The following is a 19,741-nucleotide window of genomic DNA, read 5'->3' as shown; positions in this document are numbered from 1 at the left end:
TAGTGTCCAGAGCATGGAGGCCCTACCAGGAGACAAGCCAGTACATCAGGAGACGTGGAGGAGGCCGTAGGAGGGCAACAACCCAGCAGCAGGACCGCTACCTCCGCCTTTGTGCAAGGAGGTGCACTGCCAGAGCCCTGCAAAATGACCTCCAGCAGGCCACAAATGTGCATGTGTCTGCTCAAACGGTCAGGAACAGACTCCATGAGGGTGGTATGAGGGCCCGACGTCCACAGGTGGGGGTTGTGCTTACAGCCCAACACCGTGCAGGACGTTTGGAATTTGCCAGAAAACACCAAGATTGGCAAATTCGCTACTGGCGCCCTGTGCTCTTCACAGATGAAGCAAGTTCACACTGAGCACATGAGCACATGTGACAGGCGTGACAGAGTCTGTAGACGCCGTGGAGAACGTTCTGCTGCCTGCAACATCCTCCAGCATGACCGGTTTGGCGGTGGGTCAGTCATGGTGTGGGGTGGCATTTCTTTGTGGGGCCGCACAGCCCTCCATGCGCTCGCCAGAGGTAGCCTGACTCCCATTAGGTACCGAGATGAGATCCTCAGACCACTTGTGAGACCATATGCTGACACATGCACATTTGTGGCCTGCTGGGGGTCATTTTGCAGGGCTCTGGCAGTGCACCTCCTTGCACAAAGGCGGAGGTTGCGGTCCTGCTGCTGGGTTGTTGCCCTCCTACGGCCTCCTCCACATCTCCTGATGTACTGGCCTGTCTCCTGGTAGGGCCTCCATGCTCTGGACACTACGCTGACAGACACAGCAAACCTTTTTGCCACAGCTCGCATTGATGTGCCATCCTGGATGAACTGCACTACCTGAGCCACTTGTGTGGGTTGTAGACTCCGTCTCATGCTACCACTAGAGTGAAAGCACCGCCAGCATTCAAAGTGACCAAAACATCAGCCAGGAAGCATAGAAACTGAGAAGTGGTCTGTGGTCACCACCTGCAGAATCACTCCTTTATTGGGGGTGTCTTGCTAATTGCCTATAATTTCCACCTTTTGTCTATTCCATTTGCACAACAGCATGTGAAATTTATTGTCAATCAGTGTTGCTTCCTAAGTGGACCGTTTGATTTCACAGAAGTGTGATTGACTTGGAGTTACATTGTGTTGTTTAAGTGTTCCCTTTATTTTTTTGAGCAGTGTATATATACTGTATATATATATATTTTTTTATACACTTGCAAACATTCTAAAAACGTGTTTTTGCATTGTCACTTTGGGGTACTGTGTGTAGATTGATGAGGGGAAAAGTGAATTTAATCAATTTTAGAAAAAGCTGTAACGTAACAAAATGGAGAAAAAGTCAAGGGGTCTGAATATAATCTGAATGCATTGTATCCAATGCTGGTGACAAACCCCAATGTCCCCTCTGGGGATAAATAAAGTTAAGTCAAACATACTTTGCAGGTTGGTGCTGAAGTCGGCAGGGCTGCTGTAGCGACCGTACCCGGCCACCGTGCGGGCCCGGACCTGGACCACGTATGGCGTGCCGGCCTTCAGCCCCTCGATGCGGGCAGAACTCCTTTGAGCGGTCATGGTGTGGGCAATGGCTTCTCCCTGGTCCTGCAAAAACCAAACGCACACGGAACGGTTTAGAAATACATCAGAAAACAAACTACATCTCCTCGTTCATCATTATCATCCGTATTCATTGCCTTCCCCACAACCCACAGTGTGGCGCATGCCGCGTCCAACAAATCTTCCCGAACAGATGGAGAATGGCAGCACGAGGCATAAGAGAGCTTTAAATCATCGACTACAACAGGACAACAAACAGATAGAGATACGCTGAGAGACTTTGTTCTCTCCTCAGGTAGGCCAATCCACATGGACCCCCCACCCCCCTTGTGTAGGTTATGGTAGCAGTCTTAGACACTTCAACTTTATAAAAGGAGGTCGGGGGTGAACAAAAAGAAATGCTGAGGATATTGGGAGGGGAACGAAGGAAGGAAAGAAAGAAAGACAGAAAGACAGAGGAACACGATTAAGGCTTTTGCCGGAACGGTTGTTGTTTAGGTGAATGGGATAATATTATTTATGCAAAAATAAGACTTGTGAAATAGGATGTGGATATAAGAAGTGATGACTTACGTTGTTGCTTACCTTCTCATGATACTTAATTTCATAATCCAGAATGATTCCGTTGGGTTTTTCAGGGGGCAGCCAGGAAAGACTCATGGTGCTTGCTGTGGCCCCCATCAGGTGAACTGTAGGTACTGCAGATGGAGCTGTGAGAGCGGGGAACAGGGAAGACAAAATGTGTGTTAATTAACTGCTAGTATCCACCTCTTCTCCTCCTAGTATCCACCTCTTCTCCTCCTAGAATCCACTTCTTCTCCTCCTAGAATCCACCTCTTCTCCTCCTGGTATCGACCTCTTCTCCTCCTAGTATCCACCTCTTCTCCTCCTGGCATCCACCTCTTCTCCTTCTGGCATCCACTTCTTCTCCTCCTAGTATCCACCTCTTCTCCTCCTAGTATCCACCTCTTCTCCTCCTAGTATCCACCTCTTCTTCTCCTCGTATCCACCTCTTCTCCTTCTGGTATCCACCTCTTCTCCTTCTGGTATCCACCTCTCCTCCTTCTGGTATCCACCTCTTCTCCTCCGGGCATCCACCTCTTCTCCTCCGGGTATCCACCTCTTCTCCTTCTGGTATCCACCTCTTCTCCTCCGGGTATCCACCTCTTCTCCTCCGGGCATCCACCTCTTCTCCTTCTGGTATCCACCTCTTCTCCTCCTAGTATCCACCTCTTCTCCTCCTAGTATCCACCTCTTCTTCTCCTCGTATCCACCTCTTCTCCTTCTGGTATCCACCTCTCCTCCTCCTAGTATCCACCTCTTCTCCTCCTAGTATCCACCTCTTCTCCTCCTGATATCCACCTCTTCTCCTCCTGGTATCCACCTCTTCTCCTCCTAGTATCCCCCTCTTCTCCTCCTGGTATCCACCTCTTCTCCTCCGGGAATCCATCTCTTCTCCTCCTAGTATCCACCTCTTCCCCTCCTAGTATCCACCTCTTCTCCTCCTGGTATCCACCTCTTCTGCTCCTAGTATCCACTTCTTCTCCTCCTGGTATCCACCTCTTCTCCTCCTGGTATCCACCTCTTCTCCTCTTAGTATCCACCTCTTCTCCTCCGGGTATCCACCTCTTCTCCTCCTGGTATCCACCTCTTCTCCTCCTGGTATCCACCTCTTCTCCTCCTAGTATCCACCTCTTCTCCTCCTGGTATCCACCTCTTCTCCTCCTAGTATCCACCTCTTCTCCTCCTAGTATCCCCCTCTTCTCCTCCTGGTATCCACCTCTTCTCCTCCTAGTATCCACCTCTTCTCCTCCTAGTATCCACCTCTTCTCCTCCTAGTATCCGCCTCTTCTCCTCCTGGTATCCACCTCTTCTCCTCCTAGTATCCGCCTCTTCTCCTCCTGGTATCCACCTCTTCTCCTCCTAGTATCCACCTCTTCTCCTCCGGGTATCCACCTCTTCTCCTCCTGGTATCCACCTCTTCTCCTCCTAGTATCCACCCCTTCTCCTCCTAGTATCCGCCTCTTCTCCTCCTAGTATCCGCCTCTTCTCCTCCTGGTATCCACCTCTTCTCCTCCTAGTATCCACCTCTTCTCCTCCTAGTATCCACCTCTTCTCCTCCTGGTATCCACCTCTTCTCCTCCTAGTATCCACCTCTTCTCCTCCTAGTATCCGCCTCTTCTCCTCCTGGTATCCACCTCTTCTCCTCCTAGTATCCACCTCTTCTCCTCCTAGTATCCACCTCTTCTCCTTCTGGTATCCACCTCTTCTCCTTCTGGTATCCACCTCTTGTCCTCTGGGTATCCACCTCTTCTCCTCCTGGTATCCACCTCTTCTCCTCCGGGTATCCACCTCTTGTCCTCTGGGTATCCACCACCACTTCCTTCCATTCCTTCCTGTATCATTGCACCCCCCCCCCCCCACACACACACACTCTGTTTCTCCCTCTATCCCTCCAATACTTTTTGTTAAAAGGTTTCTAATCCCCTAGTTCGGTACTTTGATCCTTTCACGTGGAGCTCCTTTCTTCCTCTTGTCTTTGTCACCCCCACCACCACAGACCTCCCCCTCTCTCTCTCCGCTTCCCCTCTCTTCCCCCCCCCCTCTGTCACTCCCCCCTTCTCTCTATCTCTCCACCCTTCTCTCTCTCTCTCTCCTCCTCTTTCTTCAAAAGCCCAAAACCCCATCCCCACGTAGTAGCCTACCACCAGCCACCCATCAATTCCTGAAAAACTCCAACCTCTCCCCACAGACAATACTCCCTGGGCAGATTCCCCGGTCACTCTAGCCTGAGGATTAAGGGGCCTAGGGGCCTCCTCCTGGCAAAGACACTGGGGAGTAACTGGTAACCATGGTGGGCTGGGCCCCCCACACTAACCTGTAACCATGGTGGGCTGGGCACCAAACTAACCTGTAACCATGGTTGGCTGAGCCGCACACCAACCTGTAACCATGGTGGGCTGAGCCCCACACTAACCTGTAACCATGGTGGGCTGAGCCCCACACTAACCTGTAACCATGGTGGGCTGGGCCGCACACTAACCTGTAACCATGTTGGGCTGAGCCCTACACACTATAACTGTAACCATGGTGGGCTGGGCCCCACACACTAACCTGTAACCATGGTGGGCTGGGCCCCACACTAACCTGTAACCATGGTGGGCTGGGCCCCACACTAACCTGTAACTATGGTGGGCTGGGCCGCACACTAACCTGTAACTATGGTGGGCTGAGCCCCACACTAACCTGTAACCATGGTGGGCTGAGCCGCACACTAACCTGTAACTATGGTGGGCTGGGCCCCACACTAACCTGTAACCATGGTGGGCTGTGCCTCACACTAACCTGTAACTATGGTGGGCTGTGCCCCACACTAACCTGTAACCATGGTGGGCTGAGCCCCACACACTAACCTGTAACCATGGTGGGCTGGGCCCCACACTAACCTGTAACTATGGTGGGCTGGGCCGCACACTAACCTGTAACCATGGTGGGCTGGGCCCCACACTAACCTGTAACTATGGTGGGCTGGGCCCTCCACACTAACCTGTAACCATGGTGGGCTGGGCCGCACACTAACCTGTAACCATGGTGGGCTGAGCCCCCCCACACTAACCTGTAACCATGGTGGGCTGGGCACCACACTAACCTGTAACCATGGTGGGCTGAGCCGCTCACACTAACCTGTAACCATGGTGGGCTGAGCCCCCCCACACTAACCTGTAACCATGGTGGGCTGAGCCCCCCCCACACTAACCTGTAACCATGGTGGGCTGAGCCCCACACACTAACCTGTAACCATGATGGGCTGGGCACCACACTAACCTGTAACCATGGTGGGCTGGGCCCCACACTAACCTGTAACCATGGTGGGCTGAGCCCCACACTAACCTGTAACCATGGTGGGCTGAGCCCCACACACTAACCTGTAACCATGATGGGCTGGGCACCACACTAACCTGTAACCATGGTGGGCTGGGCCCCACACTAACCTGTAACCATGGTGGGCTGAGCCCCACACTAACCTGTAACCATGATGGGCTGGGCACTACACTAACCTGTAACCATGGTGGGCTGGGCCCCACACTAACCTGTAACCATGGTGGGCTGGGCCCCACACTAACCTGTAACCATAGTGGGCTGGGCCCCACACTAACCTGTAACCATGGTGGGCTGAGCCCCACACTAACCTGTAACCATGGTGGGCTGGGCCCTCCACACTAACCTGTAACCATGGTGGGCTGGGCCCTCCACACTAACCTGTAACCATGGTGGGCTGAGCCCCACACTAACCTGTAACCATGGTGGGCAGGGCCTCACACTAACCTGTAACCATGGTGGGCTGAGCCCCCCCACACTAACCTGTAACCATGGTGGGCTGAGCCCCCCCCACACTAACCTGTAACCATGGTGGGCTGAGCCGCTCACACTAACCTGTAACCATGATGGGCTGGGCCCCACACTAACCTGTAACCATGGTGGGCTGGGCCCCCCACACTAACCTGTAACCATGGTGGGCTGAGCCCCCCCACACTAACCTGTAACCATGGTGGGCTGAGCCCCCCCACACTAACCTGTAACCATGGTGGGCTGAGCCCTACACACTAACCTGTAACCATGATGTGCTGAGCCCCCCCACACTAACCTGTAACCATGGTGGGCTGAGCCCCACACACTAACCTGTAACCATGATGGGCTGAGCCCCACACTAACCTGTAACCATGGTGGGCTGAGCACTACACACTAACCTGTAACCAAGGTTGGGCTGAGCCCCCCCACACTAACCTGTAACCATGGTGGGCTGGGCCCCCCACACTAACCTGTAACCATGGTGGGCTGAGCCCCCCCACACTAACCTGTAACCATGGTGGGCTGAGCCCCCCCACACTAACCTGTAACCATGGTGGGCTGAGCCCCCCCACACTAACCTGTAACTATGGTGGGCTGGGCCCCCCACACTAACCTGTAACCATGGTGGGCTGAGCCCCACACTAACCTGTAATCATGGTGGGCTGGGCCCCACGCTAACCTGTAACCATGGTGGGCTGAGCCACACACTAACCTGTAACCATGATGGGCTGGGCCCTCCACACTAACCTGTAACCATGGTGGGCTGGGCCGCATACTAACCTGTAACCATGGTGGGCTGGGCCCCACAATAACCTGTAACCATGGTGGGCTGAGCCCCCCCACACTAACCTGTAACTATGGTGGGCTGGGCCACACACTAACCTGTAACTATGGTGGGCTGGGCCCTCCACACTAACCTGTAACCATGGTGGGCTGGGCCGCACACTAACCTGTAACCATGGTGGGCTGGGCCCCACACTAACCTGTAACCATGGTGGGCTGAGCCCCCCCACACTAACCTGTAACCATGGTGGGCTGGGCCCCACACTAACCTTTAACCATGGTGGGCTGAGCCCCACACACTAACCTGTAACCATGGTGGGCTGAGCCCCACACACTAACCTGTAACCATGGTGGGCTGAGCCCCACACTAACCTGTAACCATGGTGGGCTTAGCCCCACACTAACCTGTAACCATGGTGGGCTGGGCCGCACACTAACCTGTAACCATGGTGGGCTGGGCCCCATACACTAACCTGTAACCATGGTGGGCTGGGCCCCACACACTAACCTGTAACCATGGTGGGCTGGGCCCCACACTAACCTGTAACCATGGTGGGCTGAGCCCCCCCACACTAACCTGTAACCATGGTGGGCTGGGCCCCACACTAACCTGTAACCATGGTGGGCTGGGCCCCACACTAACCTGTAACCATGGTGGGCTGAGCCCCACACTAACCTGTAACCATGGTGGGCTGAGCCCCACACTAACCTGTAACCATGGTGGGCTGAGCCCCCCCACACTAACCTGTAACCATGTTGGGCTGAGCCCCACACACTAACCTGTAACCATGATGGGCTGAGCCGCACACTAACCTGTAACCATGGTGGGCTGTGCCCCACACTAACCTGTAACCATGGTGGGCTGAGCCCCCCCACACTAACCTGTAACCATGGTGGGCTGGGCCCCACACTAACCTGTAACCATGGTGGGCTGGGCCCCACACTAACCTGTAACCATGGTGGGCTGAGCCCCACACTAACCTGTAACCATGGTGGGCTGTGCCCCACACTAACCTGTAACCATGGTGGGCTGAGCCCCACACTAACCTGTAACCATGATGGGCTGGGCCCCACACTAACCTGTAACAATGGTGGGCTGAGCCCCACACTAACCTGTAACCATGATGGGCTGGGCCCCACACTAACCTGTAACCATGATGGGCTGGGCCCCACACTAACCTGTAACCATGGTGGGCTGAGCCCCCCCACACTAACCTGTAACCATGGTGGGCTGAGCCCCACACTAACCTGTAACCATGGTGGGCTGGGCCCCACACTAACCTGTAACCATGGTGGGCTGAGCCCCACACTAACCTGTAACCATGGTGGGCTGAGCCCCACACTAACCTGTAACCATGGTGGGCTGGGCCTCACACTAACCTGTAACCATGATGGGCTGAGCCCCACACTAACCTGTAACCATGGTGGGCTGGGCACCACACTAACCTGTAACCATGGTGGGCTGGGCCCCACACTAACCTGTAACTATGGTGGGCTGGGCCCCACACTAACCCGTAACCATGGTGGGCTGGGCCCTCCACACTAACCTGTAACCTCCCCCCCCCCCCCCCCCCCCCACACACTGGTAGATATCTGCCCCCCTCCTCCTCCCCCCTGACCTGCACTCCTCCGGGGGGGTGCACGGTGTTGGACAGGAGTCTCTGTCACCCCTGTGGCCCTCGATATCTGACCTTTGGGCAACAATGGGGGACTAGGGGGCCCGGGGATCCGCGCAGGACCCCCAGGCACAAACAGTGGGTCATCCCCGTTCCTTTCCTTAGGCCTTGAGGAGAAACAGAAGGGATAGGAGGAACAAGGAACACACGACTGTGGAGAAGGATAATTCGGTCTCTCTGAGCCTGTCTATAGAAAACACTTTACGTAAAGACCCATAGGCAAAAACCAGCCACCCATCAGACCCCAGCTATCGGCCTACACCAGGGCAAAGACTACACACAAACCCCAGCTACCCATCAGACCCCAGCTATCGGCCTACACCAGGGCAAAGACTACACACAAACCTCAGCTACCCATCAGACCCTAGTTATCGGCCTAAACTAGGGAAAATCCAACATATATCTCTGTCCCTAGCGCAACAGACACAGGCCAAACTCAAAACTGTATAAGAACGTCCACTTACAGAGCAAGGCAAACTCAATACACACTACCCATTCCACTTAACTCATCATCTATCCCCAAAAGAGGTTTGCCTAGCCTGCATCTTCTCAGATGCATAGAAAAAACTGTATGGGTCTCGGTGGTGCAGATCGCTATGGTGGCCTACCCAGCTAGCACAAAATATTCTGAGAACCATATGTTCAAAGAACGTTTAGAAACATTGTTCTTCTGTGGAATTTCAGTCCTGTGTTTGCTACAGGTTTCCTCGTGATTCTAATTAAAGTCATGTTCTCAAATTGTATCGAGAATTATTTAAGAACATACATTCCGTTTTCAGAATGTTAAGAAAACTTTCCCTAAAAACCACAAGAAAACTTTTCTAATATTCTGGGAATATCTAAGAATGTTATTTAAATACATATAGTTTCCATTATCAGCAACAACAAAACTCTCTTTCCTCTATCATGTTAAGTGTGTTCAGGTGTGTTGGCCACGCCCATTAATTGACCACACCTGATCTTAATGAGTGCTCGTTTCCTTTGAAATGGTGTCTGTTTGAATAGACTAAAATTAACAGCTTTTTATTCGTAAACATGGCATTGTAGCTCCATCCTGGTGGCTTAATGGAACATTTCCATGGACAGAAAATATAAGATTATAGGTTTGAATCTCACTGATGCCGTGTCACAATAAAAATATATGTTTGCATGATTAATGCCTAAGGAAATTAAATTCCATGTGTCCTGTCTGTGCTTGGAGTTCAAAAAGTTAACATAAAATAAGCTAGCAGTGTTGTTAAAAGTTTTACTGAAACATTCAGTGAAAGTTTTAAGTAAGTTATTAAAAAAAACTTCAAATAACCTCTAATTTTGTTCTCAGAACATCAATAAAACCTCCCAGGAAAAGTTTCAAGGAACCAAAGTAAAACGTTCTCAGAACCTCCCTGGAACCAGAGTAAATGTTCTCAGATCCTCCCTGGAACCAGATTAAAATGTTCTCAGAACCTCCCTGGAACCATAGTAAAACGTTCTCAGAACCTCCCTGCAACCTAAAAATAAACATTCCCAGAAGAGGTGAAATTTTCACTTCTGTTCTCAGAATGTTTAAAAAAAAACATGATGTTTCACGAGTCAGAAAATATTTTGCTTCGTTCCCCACAATCAATGTGAAACTAGTGGGAAACCAGTTAACAGTGGGTTGATCGCAACAAAATCCAAGGAACCAAAGGGGTTAGCTGGGTAGTTACTGAAGATGCCATGGGTTAACAGTGGGTTGATCCTAGTGGGCAGAACACTGCAGGTTGAATGCCAAGTAATACACGAAACACTGCCTCACTGTTGTTATTCGTGGCGGTGTGTGCCAGGTGCTGTGGAAATGTCCTTTGGTAAATGCTCATGTAATTGTTTTTCTTCTTATGCCTCACTTAAAATGCACACTGTACGTAACCCATACTTACAGCGGCTTATGAAATTATTCAACCCCCTTGGCATTTCTTCTATTTTGTTGCCTTACAACCTGGAATTAAAATGTATTTTTGGGGAGTTTGTATCTTTTGATTTACACAACATGTCTACCACTTTGAAGATGCTAAATATGTTTTTATTGTAAAACAAACAAGAAATAAGACACACACAAAAAAACTGAAAACTTGAGCGTGTATAACTATTCACCTGCACAAAGTCAATACTTTGTAGAGCCACCTTTTGCAGCAATTACAGCTGCAAGTCTCTTGGGAAATGTCTCTCTTAGTTTGGCACATCTAGCCGCTGGGATTTTTGCCGATTCTTCAAGGCAGTACTGCTCCAGCTCCTTCAAGTTGGATGGGCTCCGCTGGTGTACAGCAATCTTTAAGTCATACCACAGATTCTCAATTGGATTAAGGTCTGGGCTTTGACTAGGCCATTCCAAGATATATAAATGTTTCCCCTTAAACCACTAGAGTGTTGCTTTAGCAGTATGCTTAGGGTCATTGTCCTGCTGGAAGGTGAACCTCTGCCCAAGTCTCAAATCTCTGGAAGACTGAAACAGGTTTCCCTCAGGAATTTCCCTGTATTTAGTGCCATCCATCATTCCTTCAATTCTGACCAGTTTCCCAGACCCTGCCGATGAAGAACATCCCCATAGCATGATGCTACCACCTCCATGCTTCTGGGGATGGTGTTTTCGGGGTGATGAGAGGTGTTGGGTTTGCGCCAGACATAGCTTTTTCCTTGATGGCAAAAAGCAAAATGTTTGTCTCATCTGACCAGAGTATCTTCTTCATATGCTTGGTGAGTCTCCCACATGCCTTTTGGCGAAAACTAAACGTGTTTGCTTATGTTTTTGTTTAAGCAATGGCTTTTTTTCTGGACACTCTTCTGTAAAGCCCAGCTCTGTGGAGTGTACGGGTTAAAGTGGTCCTATGGACAGATACAGTCTCCGCTGCGAAGCTTTGCAGCTTCTTCAGGGTTATCTTTGGTCTCTTTGTTGCCTCTGATTAATGATCTCCTTGCCTGGTCCGTGAGTTTGGTGGGCGGCTCTCTCTTGGCAGGTTTGTTGTGGTGTCATATTCTTTCCATATTTTAATAATGGATTTAATGGTGCTCCGTGGGATGTTCAAAGTTTCAGATATGTTTTTATCACCAAACCATGATCTGTACTTCTCCACAACTTTGTCCTTGACCTGTTTGGAGAGCTCCTTGGTCTTCATGGTGCCGCTTGCTTGGTGGTGCCCCTTGCTTAGTGGTGTTGCAAACTCTGGGGCCTTTCAGCACAGGTGTATATATACTGAGATCATGTGACAGATCATGTGACACTTAGATTGCACACAGGAGGACTATAATTAACTAATTATGTGACTTCTAAAGGTAATTGGCGGCACCAGATCTTATTTAGGGGATTCATAGCAAAGGGGGTGAATACATATGCACGCACCACTTTACAGTTTTACATTTTTTATAATTTTTTGATACAAGTTATTTGTATGTCCATTACATGAAATCCAAATAAAAATCAATTTAAATTACAGGTTGTAATGAAACAAAATAGGAAAACGCCAAGGGGGGTGAATACATTTGCAAGGCACTGTACATACAGAGGGACTGTAGCTATCAGAACAAACGTCTACTTTTACCTGCATTGCTGCTGAAAAATACGATTTATTTTTCCTTTTATCTTGTTTGTTGTGTACTAAATATTCCAGCTTTTATTTAAAAAAAATTATTATTAGTTTTTATCATGTGAAGCACCATTGTGTTGCATTCCATGTCTGAAATTTACTGTATATAAAAAGCTTGATTTGATTTGACGCAACCACCATCAATTCTATCGTAAAGTGCAGCACTGATTGTAGCACAGTGCCGCTGTGCCCTTGAGAAAGGCACTGCTAATTAATCCTGGGGTTGTTGCTCTGTGGCTGGCCTTGTTCTCTTTCTCTGCATCTTTTGTTTGTTTCACAATGCAACAATAAAGTTATATTCGATCCAATACAACGGTCAAGCTTCTACCTACCGGCTTGGTTGGTGGTGATATTGACGGCGGAGAACTGCGGCGTGTACGGGTTCTTATTCGACACGCCGTTGACTGCCTGGATCTCAAAGCTGTACTGGGTGTGGGCCTGCAGGTTTCGGACCGCCACGCGCCGCTGCGTCAGACCCAGGTGGCGCGGCGAGATGTCTACATTGTCGTCGCAGCGCGAGCACATGCCGCGCTCGGGCAGGCACTTCTTGCAGATGACGTTGTAGAAGATGTCGTCGCGGCCGCCCGAGTCACGAGGCTCGCTCCACTCCAGGACCAGGTACGTCTCGTTGACGTTGGAGATGACGCTGCGCGGAGCCGAGGGGACGGCTGTGGGAGGAAGAAAAGAGAAAAATATAGATTTTAAATTTAAAAATGCTTTATTGTCATGACAAAATGATTGCCAAAGCATCAATGTTGAACAATTCCACAGGACATCAAATATAACAAGGATTAGAATGTAATATATTCTATTTCATTAGGACTTTGATGCTAGAGGTGCTAGATGAGGTGAGTTCCCTTCTCTCTGCTTGGAGAAAGCTCCAAATAAACTAAACGGACGTTACAGTTCTTTCTGTGAGGAGGAGAGCGTGTGAGAGCGTGTTTGTGTGCGTGCACGTGCATGCCAGCTTGTGCACGCCTGTGCACGTGCACGCATATTTGTGTGTGTGGAAACAGCTAAGGGGGATGAGAGAGACTATTGGCAGCAGAGAAGCAATTCTTATCCAATTATTGGCAGCACTTTGGGATACGAACAGCTAGGGAGCCATATCTCTGGCAGCACTTTGGGAGAATCACCACCAGTGAAAGGATTAGTCTTTGTGTGTGTGTGTGTGTGTGATCATGTGTGTGTGTGTTCGTGTGTGTGTTCGTGTGTTTGTGTGTGTGTGTTTGTGTGTGTGTGTGTGTGTGTGTGTGTATGTGCATGCACATGCGTGTGTGTGCGTGTGTGCACTTGCGTGTGTGTGTGTGTGTGTGTGTGTGTGTGTGTGTGTGTGTGTGTGTGTGTGTGTGTGTGTGTGTGTGTGTGTGTGTGTGTGTGTGTGTGTGTGTGTGTGTGTGTGTGATCGTGTGTGTGTGTGTGTGTGTGTGTGTGTGTGTGTGTGTGTGCGTGTGTGCGTGTGCGTGTGCGTGTGCGTGTGCGTGTGCGTGTGCATGTGCGTGTGTGTGTGTGTGTGTGCATGCTCTCCATGTACTTAACTAAGACAGATCTACTAGATAAATTCCTCCACTCTGCCAGAGCGAGGCAGAGGCTGTACAGACGTACAGGCTACGGTGGGTATAAACGGCAACGATAACGGCAGGCTAGACGTTGTTAGTTTGTTGCTGTACATGTAGAAATGTGGGAAGGTTGTCAGACCCTTCAGAGAGGAGTGATACAGGTGCTGAGGGGATAGCTCAGAGAGAATGGACTCGTTTCTTCAGTGTTACCATCTATGGTTATATGCTAGCATCCTGCTAACTGGTGCAATGACTGTAAGTCTATGGTTATATGCTAGCATCCTGCTAACTGGTGCAATGACTGTAAGTCTATGGGTATATGCTAGCATCCTGCTAACTGGTGCAATGCCTGTAAGTCTATGGGTATATGCTAGCATCCTGCAAACTGGTGCCATGACTGTAAGTCTATGGGTATATGCTAGCATCCTGCTAACGGGTGCAGTGACTGTAAGTCTATGGGTATATGCTAGCATCCTGCTTACTGGTGCAGGCGTTGTCTGGTGAGTCTGTGTCTGAGCGATAGAAGCCGTTTCTGCAGGAGCATACGTTGGCTGCGCCAGAGCTGGTACGGCTGTTGGGTGGGCAAGGTGTGCAGAAACCCTCGCCCTGCTTGGATTTGAACGTGCCCGGGCTGCAAGCTGAGAGAGAGAGAGAGAGAGAGAGATTAAACCGGATTGAGTCCAATAGCCAGTGGAAGTACACAGATGACGCGGACTGGGTTAACACAGCTCAATGAAAACACACTCATTTCAAACTTTAACTTGTTTTTCTGAATGTCGTTGAATGTCGGTGGTTGATGTTGTTTTGTTGTTGTTGATGTTGTTTTGTTGTTGTTGATGTTGTTTTGTTGTTGTTGATGTTGTTTTGTTGTTGTTGATGTTGTTTTGTGTGTGCGTGTGCGTGTGCGTGTGCGTGTGCGTGTGCGTGTGTGTGTGTGTGTGTGTGTGTGTGTGTGTACAGTATGTCCGTGTGTTATCTTGGCACTCTCTCTGAGCCTTTGTGAGCTTCCCTCATGATTGACAGCTCTCACTGGTGCTGGTTTTGTGTTAGTTTTCCCCCTGGAGAGCACCGCCAACAGTGGAGAAAGAGGGGGGTTTTAACCAGCATGCACACGCTGTCATCCCAAATTACTAGCGCGCCGCTCAGAGTAAAAACACACACGCTAGCGGGAAGCTTCCTCTGAACTCCTTAATGCTTGCACACGCACTCACACACACACACACACACACACACACACACACACACACACACACACACACACACACACACACACACACACACACACACACACACACACACACACACACACTGATACACACACACACACACACACACACACACACTGATACACACACACACACACACACACACACTGACACACAAACGCACTCACACACCGACACACACTGATACACACACACACACAGACACACACACACACACACACTGACACACAAAGATACACATACAGACACACACTCACTCACACACACACACACACACACACACACACACACTGATACACACACAAACACTCACACACCGACACACACCGATACACACACACACACACACACACACACACACTGACACACAAACGCACTCACACACCGATACACACACACACACACACACACACACACACACACACTGACACACACACACTGACAAACACCGACACACACTGACACACTGACACAAACACACACACACACACACACACACACACACACACACACACACACACACACACACACACACACACACACACACACACACACTGACACATGCAGAAACACGAAAACACACACATATGCCTTCTTGCACAAACACACACACACACACTCATGTGCACACGCACACTTCCCTGCCACCTGGGAACAACCTTTACTTCCCAGTAACATGCCAATAGCCGGCCTTTTTCTAATTCATCCAGTTTACTGCACCACTAATGGGTAATGGACTTGGTATAGATCAGTGGAGGCTGGTGGGAGGGGCTATAGGAGGATCTGCTCATCGTAACGGCTGGAATGGAATGAATGAAACTACGTTTGACTCCGTTCCACTAATTCTATTCCAGTCGTTACAATGAGCCCGTCCTCCTCTAGCTCCTCCCATCAGCCTCCTCTGGTATAGATGTAATGTGTTCTCAATGCTACCAGGAGCACATCGTTTCTCTGAGGGAAAGTGTCTTAACATTGTCAAGCGGTGCCCCTTGTAAACGTCCTATCCAAGTTTATAACACTGGTGATGAGTTAGGAGGCAGCACAGGAAAGGTGATGAGTTAGGAGGCAGCACAGGAAAGGTGATGAGTTAGGAGGCAGCACAGGAAAGGTGATGAGTTAGGAGGCAGCACAGGAAAGGTGATGAGTTAGGAGGCAGCAAATGAAAGGTGATGAGTTAGGAGGCAGCACGCAGCAAATGAAAGGTGATGAGTTAGGAGGCAGCACAGGAAAGGTGATGAGTTAGGAGGCAGCACAGGAAAGGTGATGAGTTAGGAGGCAGCACAGGAAAGGTGATGAGTTAGGAGGCAGCACAGGAAAGGTGATGAGTTAGGAGGCAGCACAGGAAAGGTGATGAGTTAGGAGGCAGCACAGGAAAGGTGATGAGTTAGGAGGCAGAACAGGAAAGGTGATGAGTTAGGAGGCAGCACAGGAAAGGTGATGAGTTAGGAGGCAGCACAGGAAAGGTGATGAGTTAGGAGGCAGCACAGGAAAGGTGATGAGTTAGGAGGCAGCACAGGAAAGGTGATGAGTTAGGAGGCAGAACAGGAAAGGTGATGAGTTAGGAGGCAGCACAGGAAAGGTGATGAGTTAGGAGGCAGCACAGGAAAGGTGATGAGTTAGGAGGCAGCACGCAGCACAGGAAAGGTGATGAGTTAGGAGGCAGCACAGGAAAGGTGATGAGTTAGGAGGCAGCACAGGAAAGGTGATGAGTTAGGAGGCAGAACAGGAAATGTGATGAGTTAGGAGGCAGCACAGGAAAGGTGATGAGTTAGGAGGCAGCACAGGAAATGTAATGAGTTAGGAGGCAGCAGAGGAAAGGTGATGAGTTAGGAGGCAGCACAGGAAAGGTGATGAGTTAGGAGGCAGCACAGGAAAGGTGATGAGTTAGGAGGCAGCACAGGAAAGGTGATGAGTTAGGAGGCAGCACAGGAAAGGTGATGAGTTAGGAGGCAGAACAGGAAAGGTGATGAGTTAGGAGGCAGCACAGGAAAGGTGATGAGTTAGGAGGCAGCACAGGAAAGGTGATGAGTTAGGAGAAAACACAGGAAAGGTGATGAGTCAGGAGGCAGAACAGGAAAGGTGATGAGTTAGGAGGCAGAACAGGAAAGGTGATGAGTTAGGAGGCAGAACAGGAAAGGTGATGAGTTAGGAGGCAGCACATGAAAGGTGATGAGTTAGGAGGCAGCACAGGAAAGGTGATGAGTTAGGAGGCAGCACAGGAAAGGTGATGAGTTAGGAGGCAGCACAGGAAAGGTGATGAGTTAGGAGGCAGCAAATGAAAGGTGATGAGTTAGGAGGCAGCACAGGAAAGGTGATGAGTTAGGAGGCAGCACAGGAAAGGTGATGAGTTAGGAGGCAGCACAGGAAAGGTGATGAGTTAGGAGGCAGCACAGGAAAGGTGATGAGTTAGGAGGCAGAACAGGAAAGGTGATGAGTTAGGAGGCAGCGCACAGCACAGGAAAGGTGATGAGTTAGGAGGCAGCACAGGAAAGGTGATGAGTTAGGAGGCAGAACAGGAAAGGTGATGAGTTAGGAGGCAGCACAGGAAAGCACAGCACAGGCAACAGGAGGCTCTATCTTTCTATATCTCACTAAACTGTCCTGTTAAAAGATGAATGGAGCCGTCTTGGTGCGTTAATGAAAAAAGGGCGAGGAAAGTGAGAGAGCCGACGTTGATTAGCATGATCCGCCGGCTCACTCGTCAGTGTCAAGGTTGTTTTGGTTCAACATGTTCCGTGTTGCTACTGGTTATGTTTGCTTCCTGTTGAAAGTATTATTTGGAAACTGGTGGAAGTGAGGTCAATGATAGCATTGTGGGACTGGTTCTTGTCACGATCATCACCGTTGCCCTATGTGTGAAGGTTAAATATTGGTGCATAAGCTGCGTTAGCCTGCTGAGCCCGTGTTCATTATCACTGAGTGTGTTTGTTTTTCAATCATTAATCACCCAAAGCCATGGCTACCAGAGTAACAGAAAGCGACAGCTTTTTCCCCGTAACGCCACCAGTCTAGATGTGAACGTGTTAGCAACATGCTAGTGGTGCTATGCGTGTTGTTGTTTTTTCTTTCATGTTCATTATGAATTATCTTGTTTGAAGGGCACTAACCTAGCTAAGGGGGTGTGGGGGGGTCAGATACAATGCTCATCCTGCAGGATTCTTTTTTGCAGATCTCTGTCTCTGTCTCTGTCTCTGTCTCTGTCTCTGTCTCTGTCTCTCTCTCTGTCTCTCTCTCTCTCTCTCTCTCTCTCTCTCTCTCTCTCTCTCTCTCTCTCTCTCTCTCTCTCTCTCTCTCTCTCTCTCTCTCTCTCTCTCTCTCTCTCTCTCTCTCTCTCTCTCTCTCAATTTCATTCAATGGGCTTTATTAACATGGGAAATATATGTTTACATTGCCAAAGAAAGTGAAGTAGATAATAAAAGAAAAGAAATAAACAATAAAAATGAACAGTAAACATTACACTCACAGAAGTCCCAAAAGAAGAAAGCCATTAGAAATGTCATATTATGTCTATATACAGTGTTGTAGCGATGCACAAATAGTTCAAGTACAAAAGAGAAAATAAATATGCAAAAATATGGGTTGTATTTACAATGATGTTTGTTCTTCACTGGTTGACCTTTTCTCTCTCTCTCTCTCTCTCTCTCTCTCTCTCTCTCTCTCTCTCTCTCTCTCTCTCTCTCTCTCTCTCTCTCTCTCTCTCTCTCTCTCTCTCTCTCTCTGTCCCTCTCTCTCTCTCTCTGTCTCTCTCCCTCCCTCTTTCTTTCTCTCTCTCTATCTCTTTTTCTCTCGCTCTCATTCAATATCTCTTTGTCTCTCTTGCTCTCTCTCTTCCCCTCTCTCTCTCTACCTGTCTCTGTCTCTCTTTTTCTCTTGTCCTCTAGCTCTCTCGCTCTGTCTCTCCCTCTCTTTCTGCCTCCTCTCTCTCTCCTGTACTATCTTCGTCTCTGACTCTTACCCTCTCTTGCAGAGCATAGGGCTCAAGGACCTTTAGACTAGGAGAGAGAGCGGGAATACAACAATAAAACCAGGAGGGAGAGAAATGTGCAGGTAGACATATACAGAAAGTCAGAGAGAGAGAGCGAGAGAAGGAGAGAGAGTGAGAGATGTGCAGGTAGACATACACAGAAAGTCCGAGAGAGAGAGAGAAAGAGAGAGAGGAAAAAAGAGAGATAGAGAGACAGAAAGAGAGAGTAAGAGTGAAAGGGAGAGAGACAGAGAGAGAGAGATCGAAAAAGAGAAGCAAGAGTGAAAGAGAGAGGGAAAAATAGAGAGAGAGAGACAGAAAGTGAGAGAGAGAGAGAGAGAGAGAGAGAGAGAGAGAGAGAGAGAGAGAGAGAGAGAGAGAGAGAGAGAGAGAGAGAGAGAGAGAGAGAGAGAGAGAGAGAGAGAGAGAGAGGAGAGAGAGAGAGAGAGGAGAGAGGAGAGAGAGGAGAGAGAGAGAGAGAGAGAGAGAGAGAGAGAGTGAGAGAGAGAGAAAAGAGATAGGGACAGAGAGACAGAAAGAGAGAGGGACAGAGAGAGAGACAACGGGGAGATTTATCCACTGTGGTTTCCGGTGGACATGATTAGACAGCATTTTATCAGGCCCAGTCGCCAGGGATTTGCCCTTGAGCTGCCAGAGGCAAACAAATTAGTTTTTAACCAAGCATCCGCCAATAGATTTACTGTGCCCGCTCACACACCCTTTAAAAGGTAGGCACACATTCAACGCCATGCACTGTAGGGAGCTGGCGACATGAAGAATACTCATGTTTCTCTCAATGTCTTTTCTTCTGAGACTTCCAGATCATTCCTAAGCTACACGCTCTTCCTTTCTGTTCATCTCTCTCCTGAATCTCCTTCTCTGTCTGCAGGGTGTTGTGATGTACAGGCCTGACGCGCGAATGACCCTACAAACACACACACACCCCGCATCGCAATCAGCCATGCAAATCCATAACTCTGACATCGGCCCGCCTCTCATCTACCCTGTTCTCCATTTGACACATGATCCCAGAGTCTAACGTT

The 19,741-nt window shown here is 49.4% G+C and overlaps 1 protein-coding gene across 12 annotated transcripts in view; it reads right to left on the bottom strand.

The window, feature by feature from the left end:
- LOC129867492 (ephrin type-B receptor 3-like) overlaps positions 1-19,741 on the bottom strand; it is a 120,536-nt gene that overhangs the window by 35,872 nt on the left and 64,923 nt on the right. For 6 of the 12 annotated variants that reach the window (XM_055940935.1, XM_055940939.1, XM_055940938.1 and 3 more), the window contains exons 4-7: positions 13,991-14,146; positions 12,282-12,617; positions 2,115-2,251; positions 1,424-1,586 (exon numbers count right to left, since the gene is read on the bottom strand). In XM_055940935.1, the coding sequence (XP_055796910.1) occupies positions 1,424-1,586; positions 2,115-2,251; positions 12,282-12,617; positions 13,991-14,146 (792 nt within the window). The remainder of the gene's footprint in view (positions 1-1,423; positions 1,587-2,114; positions 2,252-12,281; positions 12,618-13,990; positions 14,147-19,741) is intronic. The other 6 variants (XM_055940934.1, XM_055940937.1, XM_055940944.1 and 3 more) reach the window with 1 other exon arrangement.

This window comes from Salvelinus fontinalis, chromosome 12 (assembly GCF_029448725.1).
Source record: "Salvelinus fontinalis isolate EN_2023a chromosome 12, ASM2944872v1, whole genome shotgun sequence".
Taxonomy (NCBI): Eukaryota; Metazoa; Chordata; class Actinopteri; order Salmoniformes; family Salmonidae; genus Salvelinus; species Salvelinus fontinalis.
The sequence above is the reverse complement of the archived record's forward strand: the minus strand, read 5'-3'. Positions and strand labels throughout refer to the sequence as shown.